Here is a 14,135-nt window from a genome sequence, read left to right on the forward strand (position 1 = left end):
TACTATCCCGTTTTTAAACCATAAAAACAGTTCCTCTTTGGAAGTGTAAGCAACCTGCCAAATTCCAGATTTCCATTTTGCAGGCACAAACAATATAAAGACTAACTGCAGATTCCATTGACAAAGCCAGGTTTAGGAAGTTAATAAATCTACTGAACTAGTTATTTTTGATGGAGAACTTCTCTAATAATGCAGTATTACCAACACACTTTCAATATATAATAAAACCCCTTTAAAACAGCCATATCAGTAGTATTTTACTATATTTGTTGAAAATAGTTAAGACCACCAAGTAGTTCCATGAAACCACGCCACATTCTTTTTCCTTTTAGGACTAGGAGCTACAAGACTGATATAAAAAATAAAAAAAAAAAAAAATCTTGAAAACCAAAAAAGGTGTTAACATTTGTAGAAACTATGAATTTATCTTCTGCAGAAGCAAACATTCCAAAATTTACTCTTAATCACATCATCAGTTAGCCCAAACGTACACCGTAAAACTAGTTCATGAACTGAATGCATTCCAGTAGGGTCTATTTTGCAAACATCTACAGCTTTTTCTTGCACTCCTGCCTATTGTAAGTTTGCAGAGAAGCAGTAAAAGTTAATATGCAGTGGAACACTACATTAACTACTGAAACATTACTGCACATCAAAAAGATTTACTACTACTTTGCAAACATGCTTACCTGGGTGCCATAAAATACTTACACGAGTCAGATCTACTGTAGTGCATTGCAATCAGGTCTTTGCACTTGTAATGTAAAAACGGTTCCTTGATAGAAAAGTCATTCTACACAGTACCTAAAAGACATTTTTTTGTATGTGACAGACTTCAAATTTTGTTAATATTTTGGAATTAGGTAAATATATCCCAAATAGACAGCAACAGGACAAAATGGCCAGAACAGAATATACAGACACTGTATTTTGTACTTGAGCCCAAAGGCATCACCTTAAGAAATCCTTCAGCTGTAGGTTGCTAAAAGCCTGGAAGACAGACCTGGGAAATACTGCTATAGTTACCCTGTTCTGATACCCCACCCTTGGGAGCTACTCCTGATCACTGTCAGAAACAAAGTATTAGGTACAGGGACTTGCTGTGTATCGTTCAACACCATGTGGCTGTATTTTTATGTTCTTACAATAAACTGCACAGAAAATAATCACCTCTTCAATCCCAGTGGGTCATATCAGATACTATTCATAGCACCATATAGCATTAGGTTTGGGTTGGAAGGGACCTTACAGACCATCTAGTTCCAACCCCCCTGCCAGTCAGGGGCATCTTCCACTAGACTAGGCTGCCCAAAGCCCTATCTAGTCTGGCCTTGAACAATTCCAGGGAGAGGGCACCCACAGCTTCACTGGTTGGGTATTTTCTATTTTTTTCAGCCAATCAAGCTTGATATCCTGATAGTTGACAGTCTAGGACAATTTAAAGATGCTTGGAAGCACAGTAAAAATAACCTGTTTACAGATAACTTTTTCCTTAACTCTTACCATGCAATGGGTGGTTCAGAGTCGCAAATGCATGCTTAGCTGCATTATTTCCCATATTCTTGGTTTTCAAGAACTGTGGGGGCAGTAAGTTCCTGAGGGTAATCACATAATCACAAAAATACTTTGAAATTAAACTTTTTTGCTTACAAACTTATCGTACATCCACTTTTTTTTTTTTTTTCCCCATGAGAAGGATAAGTACATATTGACTTTTTGTACTAGTGATTATTTGATGTATCTTGTTCCTATCTCCTTTTACTGAGGGCAAATATTTTTCACTGTGAGAGAGGTTAAGCACTGGAACAGGTTTCTGAAAGAGGCTTCTGAGTCTCCATACTTAGAGATATTTGAAACTCAACTGGTGTGAAATTCAGTTGATGAAATGTTGAAGCTGAAGTGCTGTGAGTAGGATTTGAACCAAGAAGAGATAGCTTCCTGCCTGAATCACTCTAAGAGTGCAGTTATTTTCAATGTCTTCAGTTCCTCCTAATTCTATTTTTCCATCCAGAATAAGTTAACAATTGGTTCAAAGGGGGAGATACTACTGACATACCCCATTGGCATTATTTCTAATATTTCCTCCTCTCTTATTCTTTCTATAAAATTTCTGTGCCTCTTATTTTTCCCTGAAATAAGAACTTAAAAGCCAAAAAAAAAAAAGTCCTCTGCATACCTTATACTCACTATTTTCTTGCTACATTCAGGGAAATGCAAGGGCAAAGCTTATAACCAATATATTCTTACTACATTCAGGCAAATGCAGGGGCTCACAGCTTATTTCTATTCTGGTATATCTTATTCCAGAAACCATACCGGTTATGCCCATTTTGCCATTTTCACTGAAGTGTTTTATAATTTTGTCTTGAATGACTATCTCTCTACACAACAGTAGGAAATGTGGAAATCCTAACAGGAGACATCAGCCTGACAATGCACTGTGAATACAGATCACTACTTCTGGGAAATGAAAGACAGTAGTACGTTGGAGTTTTGTCTTTTAGAATAAGATCAGCTGTCCTGCAGCTGCCAACTTAAGTACCTCAAGTAACTATGACTTAATGGCCTATGTCATCTTCAGCTATAAAAATATACAGTTTGCATTAATTTTCATCTAAGGCAACATTCCTATTCCTGTTTTTAAAAAGGATTTTCAAAGAAGACTCTGTTTTAAAAACATAATCCACTGCATCCTTAATGTATGCATGGGTGCTATCAGTGGAAAATTAAATTTCAAATGAACATTTCCAACAGGTAACGAAACAAATGTCATTAACAGAGGTTTTCATTGAATGTATCCTTCATGTCTCAAGACAGTATTTACTTACCACACTTTGTTGTGGACTAGCACACTGCCTAGTTAGTCTTTAATTACCACATCAGGTAGAAGAAAAATACCCTATTTCTATACAAGCTAAAACTGAAATTGACTTTGACTCTCTGAACTGTCAACAAATTCTTCTCTGAAAAGGCTTGCTTTGCAAAGATTATAAAGTAGGTGTCATCCTTGACACTTGCATTCTATATTCATCCAGCAGGCCTGGAAGAGAAGTGCTGCAGAACGCTGGGCAGGATGGCAGAGGGCTCAGCTGTCACGCCGCCTGCCTCCCTCGCTTGCTTTGCAGGCAGAGATAGTGCTGTAGGTGTCAAAGGTTCTCCATTTAAACTTGCTGACAAGCAGAGGAAGAATACTGGGAGAATATGTTATCAGCCACTATAAACTTGTCTCTAGTAACAAGTCATCCTGACACTTACTTATGGATGTTAGAAACGAAAGCCCTGATTCTATAGAAATTAAAACAGTGAAACCCCCAAACTGTATAGCCCCATCAGATTTACTCTGGAAAAATCCAGTGTTAAGAATACATACAGCAAAGCCCTGCTTTCTGTCAGAATGACAAACTAGAGAGCCACATACGATTATGTTAATCTCTCACTTCAAATTTCCTTCACACAATCGCATTCCACTGCTTTCTGTGTTTCGTTTAAAAGTCATAGAGTTTACTAACCACTTAATGAAGCTGCATTCCTTAAACCCCTGACAGATTACGTGAAGTTGTTTGGTTTAGAGATACAAATTTGCCCCTTGCCCCAATAACATCTTAGTCAAAAGTCGGTGTGTTTGGGGCTAGAGGCAATGGAACAAACATTTCCTCAAAGCAATGGATTGCACCAAACAGCAGAAAACACGGAAGGCAAAAAAGTGCAGAGAGAAAGGAAGGAGCATAGCTTGCCTTTCCAAAAAAAGAAAAGTTACTTTCAATCAAGCTTATCTCTTTCAGTCCCTTATTTACTTTTAATTGGAAAGAAGGAAGTGAAGAATATGAAAATGCTTTGAAAGACATTCCTAAGATACACAAGTCTGCATCAAAGATGACAATTTGCTGTATGGCTGATTTCATTTGAAAGGCGTTTCTGATTCTGTGTGTCCCAGTGGCTGGATGAAACTTTGAAAATGGATCAGGACAAAGTAGCCCAGAGCAGCACAAAAAGAAAGTGCCATCAACAGTACCCAACTTGCAGCCAGGATGAGGACTGTGCTCCTCATCTGAAGCTTGAAAAGGCATCATGCTCAGACCCTGTATCTAGGATTGTAGTGAGCCGCACATTTTCTAGCTGGTGGCAGAAGAGGAGAAGCAGATGTGGACTTAATGATAGTTGTGCCAGCTGGCTCATAGTAGTAGCAGGCAAAAGACAGAGCACAAATGGCCCCAGATCCCATTTACCTGAGCAACGACCCAGCTTAGCGTTTCTGATGAAAGTCTCAGTACAAGCAGCGCAAGCTGTCGGCGACATTCTCAGATGAACATTAGCAAACCCAAGCGCAATTCAGTGTGCCAGCAATGAGCTTCCAAGTTTGAAATGATTCTGCTGACAGGTGTTTACGCAATAGCCTCCTTCTTTATGTTCTAGGGCTCAAGATTTACGCTGTTTTGTGCCACCAGCAGAGCACAAAGGAAAAAAATATTTCTAACTTTCAGAGCTTGTTCCCATGTTTTCTTTTAAGTCCATACACCAGTAAGTGTCATTCACCAATACGAAGTAGTCCTATTAGTCATGCTTCCAACAAAAATACCATTATTGCTGCTTCTTAAGGTACTGAATGGTAAAATCAAACTACAGATTTTATTTTATTGAGTTTGTCCTGTTGATTAGGGTATAATTCAACAGTATTTTACACAACTCGGATACCTTTTTGTCAAATGCCTGCTTAAAAGTCTGAAGGTTGTTATTAAATGAAAGAGAAAGAAGGTAATTATTAAATCAATGGTATAACCCTTGTGATTTGCTTTTCATCTCCTCACAGACATTACAGTTGAGAAAGCTTCAATGAAAATCAGAATAGGCAAAACAAGTAAGTAATGTAACAAGCAATAGTAATCCGTGTAGGTTATTCTCTCAAATGCCCAGTCAGAGGTCTCAGATGGCTAATGTGGTTGAAATGTGTAATTCAAAGCTACAAATAATACGTTTATGAATCTGGACATGTCCAGTGCACCTTGGAAGCAGCTGTATGGGGAAAAAAAATAGAACAGTATATCTGATTTCAGCTAAACAAGGTTGCAAACTGAATTATCTATTTCCTCTCACAGAACTGGAAGATACAACAGTGCAAGGCTCCCAGTAATCATTTTAAATGTAATTGAATCTAATTAGGATTAGATTTTAATGGTAATTTAAGAATATTACATTTGCATTGGCTATCCAGTGCATCAATTTACCCACCTGTGTGCTACAATAGTTAAGAGAGGAATTAAAGATCAGTTACCATATGTTATGGATTTGCATCTCCATCAACATTATAGGCCAGATCTTGAAATACTCAAACAATTCCAGTACTAAAAACACCTATGCACATGTTTAATTTTAAGCATACTGTCTTGTTCCATGAACTTCCATACACAGTGCTTATGTTCTCCACTAAAAAGTTATGTTTATGTGGGACTGAGATATTAATTCCTACAGTAGAAATGTAACATATTTATCCACAGCTGCATTACCTAATCCATAAGCCACCTCCAAAACCAATGCAGATATTTTCTTGCTTAACTCAAGGTTAAGATACAATGTGCATACCCTCCACACCGTCTTTTCTTCCTCTGGGCAGTCCCCCACATAAACTCAAACATACCATTTGTATTTGCAAATCCACTTGCAAAAAAGGTCTGCTTGTTTCCGCAAGTTTTTATTATCAGGCAGTGAGCGACTGTCCCTCCAATATTTCCAGCAAAACATGACTAGGTACCTTGGCCTCCCTGCTACTCCCCTTGCACCATTTGGAAACCCAGAGCTACCTTTTTTACTCCTTATTCTCAGCATCTTGGTAGTTGTTGCTTCTAAAGATGTTATTCCTCAGACACATCCTCTCCTGCAACAGATCACTTGCACATATTTTTGTATCATCAAATTTATCAATGAGAATCCTCCCATACAAACTCCCCATTAAGAGCGTGGCTGTCTACTTTCTTTCAAACAAAAATGATTCTCCCCAGAAGTGACATAATCATAGTGATGCCATTGTCTTAGAGTACCATGGTACAAGGTTGACCATAGAGGAAAATTACATATGGCTTGAGGAAGCTGGGGAAAGAGGTGGAGCTACTACTTCAGCTACCTTTGACCTCTCACTTCACCAGTGCAGTCACCCATCTAGAAATGATATCCAAGCTTGTACACTGGGGATAAGCATGAATGAAGTACACAGTTCATAAGGGAGCAGCAGCAGCACAGCAGACTTGTCTTTCATCATCATCAGAAACCTACAAATAAGAATAATCTCAGATCGCCCTATCTTACATCCTAAGGGGATCCACCTTCATAAATGAAGATACCCTGTGTGTGACAGGAGCAAGAGGATGGAAAAAGGCAGCAGCATATACAGTTTCTCTCTCTCAGGAGAGGAAAGTCAAAGAATGGTAGAAGTCCATCAAATTCATGTATCCCTACCAGCACTAATTGCAGGTGCATGCTTTGAAACTGTGAAGCCTCTTCCTTAAGGCAGCACTGCAATTACTTATTTATCAAATTTTTGGTTTTCTCATGTTGACTTTTATCAAGAATCAAAATCTCTACTTAAAAATAAACAAAAGTAGACTCAGAAATTCGTAAACAGATTTTAGATTGTACTTGGAGAGGCATACATATTTTTATAAATTCCTGATGGCAAAATATGTATCCACTCAAGTGTTTTTAGTAGTGAAACAAAGTACTGAAATACTTGTCAGCAAGCAGTGTCTGTCCAGGTACCCGCTAAATGCCAGCAATGAAGAAGAAGGAATCACACAGCCTCTCATTTGGTATGTTATTACAGCCAGAGGACATGGCACATGATCCTACTGAGGTATAAGACAAGAGTGATGTAACTATTCAGGTAAAACAGATGCATTCAGGTATAAGCAAAGCTCTACAGCACTTGCATCTCCTCCAATATACCTATGCTTTTGTTCAACACTTTTATGGGTTAAATTCTGCCCTATATTCATCTGTGAAGATAGAGACTTCTCAGCCAAATGACAAATGTAAATAAATTATTCTGGTCTGCCCTGAAATGTCAATTTGAAAAAAGAAACACACATATGCTCAGACAGATTTATGTCGCATGAGAAGAGTAAACTTTCAGACTGTCCACAGCCCAATGTCAGCAAAGGTCCTCTGGAAATAACAGGAGGTATGCATGCCAGAGCCATGCAAGCTGCACCCTGCATTCTACAATTCTCCTTCCTGGTTATGTCCATCCTCTTTACTATGTTTAATGCAAGCAGTAGAACAATGGCAGTGTTTAAGGGATTTACTTACGATTTTAACCTGCTAGCTGAACCACACACAGATTTCTCGGAAATGATGACTAGATGCTGAAGGATAAATGTAACCTGGGTTTTTCTAGTGGGAGTTTCCATCTCACAGTACAGTAATGAAGATCCCAGTAGCAAATCCTGAGATTTTAACTGAAGGCAAGGAGACTCATTTTTATACATCACATAGACTCCACTGTATGAGCTGCCAGTTTGCATATAGGCAATAAAAAGCCCCTTGGCTAAATACAGACATTGGGATAAAGTGTCAGTTAACAGTCAATTTCATCATGCAAGTGTTCTTCTCCATGCAATCTAATGAAGAAAGATTATTGTAAGATAAGAGCACTGAAAAGGAAGAAAAAAAATGAATAAAGAGAAAAGAAAAAGAACTACAAAAAAATCACAATGTTGCATAGAACCAAAACATCCAATTATGCTTTGATCATGGCTTGAATTTTAAATGTCACAGTCATCATTATTTTCTATCTCACAATTTCTTTCAGTGATTACTTGATATCTATGATATATGTCAGATGCACATAAATACAAAGCATGTTATAGGCAGGAGCAGTAGCTTATCTTGCAGACATAATAAAGCCCATCTCTCAAACTTTATTGAGAAGCCTGTCAACAAAGCAAATCAAGCGCGGAGTGGAAATAAGGCATAATGCTTAATTCCCTCAATCAGCATTTTCCTGCTTGCCAGAAGCATCTCTCTTGGGTGGGCTGACAAGGTGCAAGCTAATTTACAGATCCAGAAGGAGTCAACTGCGTCGAGATAGCACTGCTCCCACGTTAATTAAGAGGAAACTGAAAAGTAAAGTTCACTCAGAAATGGCAGCGAGGGAAAAAAAAACCTCAAGGAAACACTGAGTGCTACGAAGAGCAAACAACAAAGGGATCATCAGATCCTCCTATCAGTCAAATTACTGTTATTTCTATAGTAAAGATTTCAGAAGTGCTACATCAAGCATACAGATGAGGTTACCTCCTATTCAGCTGGGAGCACCTGATTAAAAATAGTATTAATTTTCACTTTCACACTCATTTCCATCTAGAGCATCCAAAGCCACAGAGGAACGTCAGACATTAGGCTCTAAGACTGGAGGGCATAGAGGAGCTGATGAGCCCCACACCAGGCTGGCTTTCTGGAATGCACGTTTTCTCTCTTTGGATGGGACCCCCTCTAAGTCAGCCTTTTGCCTACGTCCCAGAGCTTGTAAAATGAAGCCGCAATCTCACTGGTCCTTTGGGTATGGGGAACATTACACAGGAGGAGGAAACTGAGGACCAAGGAACTGCCCAAACTTTCTAGATGCTGTAAACACTTTGGGCCTGAGCTCAAGGTAGCACTCATGGTATCCAATAAGCTACTTACAGCCCATAGACTTTATCATGTACCTCAGTTTTACCTTTTGTTTCTGGTGTATGGAAATGGCAAAGACTGCAGAAAAGAACCAGTCAGCATTTGGTATCTCATACCTTTCACCCTCCCCAGCATGGGATGCAACGTTCTGCTCCAGGCTTAAATTTAGGCAAACACTCAGAAGAAGAGGGCATCCCTGTGGGACTCACAAGGTATCGGGATGAAGTGCTCTCCTCCCATCTTACATATGAGACTATCTCCTATGACTCTTTTGGTGTTCTGTGTCAAGTGCTAAAAACCTTGTATTAATTTGTGTTTTCTAAACACATTTTATAACCAATATTTTCTAGTTAGTAACTACTTTTTCTCCTAATTAATATTTCTAATTAACTATTTTTTCTGTTAACTAATTTTGTAATATGATTCACAGACACAGAACAAGTCTCAAGAACCTAGGTAGTTACAACATAGGTTCAATTAATGTTTTACAGTATAAAGTAGGTAACAGGATGAAAGGTAACTGAAACTCACTTAAGTGTTTTCAGACCAGAATCATTGTTAGTTAGCCTTTAAAATAATACCGTTATCTCACTTCAAAATTAAATAATGAATCACTGCATATACAATAGAAAACAAACACTGCTTTAATATTATTTTTTCTTGGAAGTACATTTATTTACTCTAGCTAGCTAAAAGAAAGACTGATTTTCTTGCTCTCTGATCCTTTCCCACAAATGATCAAAGGTGTTTGTCATGTTTCACCATTTACCCTGAACAGCGGGGTGTCCCTCAGCAGTCTGCTCCTTTCAGATCACTTATGTCTGCTGGAGAGACCACTGCTTTCGAACATACTCAGTGCTTGATAAAAATCGAGACTTTCACTGACCCCTTCTCTAGACTGTGGGTTCTCAAAGCACACAACCTTATTTAGTTCCTGTGTTTCCTTTGGAGAGCATGCTGGTTTCTAAACCGATTCATCTCATGCCCTCATGATACCAGTCTTAATAGCAAAGCAAACCAAAGAAAAACGCTCACTTACTAACACATAAGCTTTGGGTACAGTATTAGGGACAGCACAGTTTAAGGAAAAAACAAACCCCAAAATAGTTTGACCTGTCAAAGGATATGTTTTATGATGTCACCAAAGACTTTCTCCAAGACAAAGCAGTTTGTTGCTTAAAACCATTTTCTCCTTTGCAGCCCCTTTAGCCTGCCAGCCATCTTGTTCCCTTCCATTCTAAGCTGCTTCCCTTTCATGATACCACTCAACACCTCAAAAAATGAGAGATTAGCCTATATACATTATGAACATATTTGTATAGTAAAATATTGCCTCAGCAAACAGTCACAATATAAATGAGCAATTAAAAGATGAAATTTCTTTTTATAATTCCTTCTACATTTGATTGCAAGCACCTACCTGAACATGTCCCCTAAGCCTTTCAGCATTCCTTTCTTTGCCTTAATTTTATCCTTCTCTTTATCCCGATCTTTCTTCTTTTCCTTTCCAGCCTTTTTTCTGTCACCTTTATCTTGGCTTCCATTCATCTGTCTCTCCAACGAGTGGGATGGCTGGTCACTTGCTGTGGACACAGATTCTCTACCCGATCTTGAGCTCTCCTCTGTGTCTTCCTCCACTGAAAGCACATATTAAGAAACATCAGTGGGATAAGAACAAACAACAAGGGCAGAAGGCTTTCTGGTGTATTCCATAATGTATTTTGAAGCAGGATACATGCACAACATTTTTTTCTTTTAATCAGTATCAGCTCATATAGGGGTCTCCTGGAATGTTTACTTGCACCATTAAACTCTTAAAAGCAAGGAAATCACCTTCGTAGAATACTCGGCAAAACATGATTTGTGCTTTGTGGGTATTCTGAATAATGAATGGATTAATAAAGAGGATTAGCAAAGTGATGCTAGCTGGACCTTTTTGTCACAGGACCTAAATCAGTTGAGGAGAGCTTTAGAAATAACTGAAGGAAGAAGCAACAGCAGTGCAGCAGAAAATTCTGTCAGAAAATTCTTAGGAATATTCTCATAAAAAATATGAAAGTCATTAAGGACTGTTAACGCTCAATACGAGCCTTAATAGACTTTTTCTTCTGCTGCAAGTAACATAATGGTTTTGTCATGCTACTTCATTTCCTGGAGCAGTTTAAAACACATCATGCACCATGATTTTTATTCTTGGTTGAGATGAGGCAGCCTGGGAAGTTCGGGTGGGGAGATCCTATCCAGTGAAACAAGCAAAATCCTTTAAGGGCAGATAACAGTTTTCCTGTTTCTAATCCAAAACCAAGACTCAGAGAATTTTAAATATACCCAAGGCTAGATTTAACAGACCACATGCATTTACAGAACGACTGAGAAAAAATTAGGAAAAAAGACTATATATTCAAAACCTGAATACTCCTTCAGTAACTTAGTGAGAAAGAAAAAAAACACATCAAGCTCGTAGGTCAGAATCCTGCAATCATTTTGACTTAACTTTAAGTCCAAAAATTATACTGCATGGCTGGTGAAACTGTGACCTTCCAGGAGCATTAACATTTTATATCATCACATCATAAGTAGGGCTACACCACCTCCCAGTTTTCCAACAGGCAGCAGAAAGCAGAAATTAGGATCACGGATGCATATTTTGTGCTGCCTCCTGTAACTCTAATGAATACAAAGGCTCCAAACAACTCCTGGCAGTAGAAGTTGAAAAAGTTTGGTTTGCATATACACAGTCTATGGAAAAGACTTTTTTTTTTTTTTTATGTGCTCAGTAAGAGTTGGAAATGGCTACGCCTTATAGAAGGAAAAAAGGAATCATTTTTTCAGTTTAGCACATTTACTACTACTGATAATTGCTCCTGCCAATATTATTGTTTCTAGGCCTCAGCGACTCTTCTACAGCCAACAGTTGTGTGTAATTCTTCAGAAATTTCTCATAGATTACTGTAGAATCATAGAATATCTACTTTCTTAGTCATCATTCATATTCACCATATTCACCTTATTCATCCCCATATTCACCTTACTTCAATGAAGTAATTCATTGAACCTGAAAAGTCTACAAATCACTGACTGAAAGCCATTCAATATCATCTCTTCTCTCTCTCTCTCTCTCAGATACTTGCCTGCAAAATACTGTTTATTCAATGATTTTACAATACACAGATCTGTCCATTAGACTTGCACTTATTTTCTGAATACCCCAAGAATTCTTTAAATACTCTCCAAGTCTGGAAGGTATATTTCAAGAAAACATATCACAATGGATAAATTTCAACATTAATAACTAATTCTGAAACTCAACTAGTACTACAAAGTAAAGACAACCAGGAAAAAAAAAGGCGGAGGAAAGGGGTAGAGGGGGAGGACAGGTCTTGGCATTTCATGTTGTTTTCAGAACTGATATAAGTGGATGATGCAGCTTCTCAATTGTAGGTACAGTTCTAATATTTGGGTAATTCTATTTTAGAAAATTAATAAGCCTCTCCTATACATGCCTCTAACAGCTGTACCTGTACTCTTTTTGGTCACAGTGTTTCTTAGTCAGTGTCTGGGATGATATTTAGTTATTATTAAAAGAGGAGTGGAAAACCATTTTAGAATAGAGATGCTAATTTTTTTTGCATGCTAATTTATAGCTACAATCTGTTTCAGTAAAAAACAACTAGACATTTAAAGATTGGACTTGCGAACGGATATAATTAGTAAAACTATTAAATTTCTGACAAATTTTGAAGTAAAATGTTTATGTGGTACTTTCACTGCTAGAATTTTAAAGATGAGTCAATTTTGATCTATAGTTGTTCACACTGAGATAAAACATATTAAATTAACCCTAAATATGTATTAAGTGTCCTGTGCTATGCTGAGTTGCTGAGCAACCTGTCATAACAATGCTTCCTCTTATTATTTATTTTGCATATTCTATGGAAAGAATATTGCCTCCTTTCCACACTTGTGCTACAATAAATATTTATCTATCATACACAGTTTGCTTGCAATTAACTCCATAGCTTATATTGAGCCCTGTGAACCAGGATGCCTGTTTTCCTGGACTAAACACTGGTGTCTGTACTGGACTAAACAGATTTCAAGACTTCTTAAAAGGATTCAACATGAAGAAACTTGTTTCACTTTTATGCAGCACAGTCATTCTGCAATTAACAAACACCTAATTGCAAGTGTTTAGAGCAAATGCAAATGCTGCTTAATTAAAATTCAAGCCCAGGCTACAAATGAAACTTCTAATTTTTAAGTTGCAGTAATGACATCAGGTTACTGCAAAACACAGAATGTATTTGTTTCGGTGGTGTTATTTCCTTCCTTTCCTGCAACCTCCTGCCTCCCCATTCAGGATGCTGAAGCCAAAAATTTAAATTGGAGTATACTTTAAACATCAACTAAACCTCAAAACTAGTGTCATTTTATGAACCATACTGTACTACGGAGAACTACACAAACAGGTAGTATGAAGCTATTCTCCTAATTAGCCCATAAAATGGAAAAGATGCACATGAGGAATCAAAGCTACTTAATGTGAAGCTATTTTGCCACTAAGCTTCTAGGCTTCATATTGTGATATTTAATACAGCCCTAGATTCTAGCAATTAAGATTCAGCAAAAGATTAGAAAGCTTTGTCGATCTCTCCCAATTCAAATGCCTTGTTCTCATTCAAGACACTAAAGATAAATATTTTCCTTCCAGTCAGCTATTTCAAGTATTAAGGGGGGGGAGGGGGGGTTGGAGGAGGAAACCCAACAAGAAAAGGCAGGAAAAATGATCTATAAAAGGCAAACACCCACACCTTTCCACAAATGTTACTTCTTTACAGCCATTAAAACTCACACACACATCTTCTCAAATATTCTATAAAATGTTACCCCAGAGCTGGTCACTTCTATCTGACTTACATCCTACATTTAATTATTTATTGGCAGGTTGTTCCGAGAAAAGCAGGTACATTCAGAAGAGAGTCAGCCCCTTTGCCACATATGCTACCTGTATGCTTATGGCTTTTGTACATGGGGCGGACAACACGTTAAGAATTCCTCTATAAAATACATTGCAGTGTTATTATTTGCTACTCCAAGGAGGGTCACTGTCTGGAAGAAACTGTCTGGAAGAAAGAAGCACTCTTAACACTGAAACACTTGGAGGAGAAAAGCTCAAAAAAGCTAAAGACAAATGGATCCAACTTCAAGGGCATCGGTAAATTGACCACCACCATGTTTGCCTAGGGCTTATAACGTAAGAAAGCCACATTTTAATTTAAAACAATTATGGAATAATTAAATACAATTAAAAAAAAAAAAAAAACTTAGCAAGGTTGTTATGGCAGCAGTTGCATATTAGTTATGTTAGGACCAGACTGTTAAATTAACTTCTATGTACTCATATGTGCCCAGAATTTGTCCACCTGAACACACTTGTTAAATTCTCTGGAACCTAGAGCCATGTGTAATTTACA

General features: G+C 37.8%; 1 protein-coding gene across 14 annotated transcripts in view; it reads right to left on the bottom strand.

Annotated features, from left to right (window-relative positions):
* PARD3 (par-3 family cell polarity regulator) overlaps positions 1–14,135 on the bottom strand; it is a 450,998-nt gene that overhangs the window by 132,049 nt on the left and 304,814 nt on the right. For all 14 annotated transcript variants that reach the window (XM_057432818.1, XM_057432824.1, XM_057432817.1 and 11 more), the window contains one exon: positions 10,082–10,298. In XM_057432818.1, the coding sequence (XP_057288801.1) occupies positions 10,082–10,298 (217 nt within the window). The remainder of the gene's footprint in view (positions 1–10,081; positions 10,299–14,135) is intronic.

The sequence above is a fragment of the Pezoporus wallicus genome, unplaced genomic scaffold (genome assembly GCF_028554395.1).
Source record: "Pezoporus wallicus isolate ANWC-B61680 ecotype Strahan unplaced genomic scaffold, APGP_CSIRO_Pwel_v1 scaffold_2584, whole genome shotgun sequence".
Classification (NCBI taxonomy): Eukaryota; Metazoa; Chordata; class Aves; order Psittaciformes; family Psittacidae; genus Pezoporus; species Pezoporus wallicus.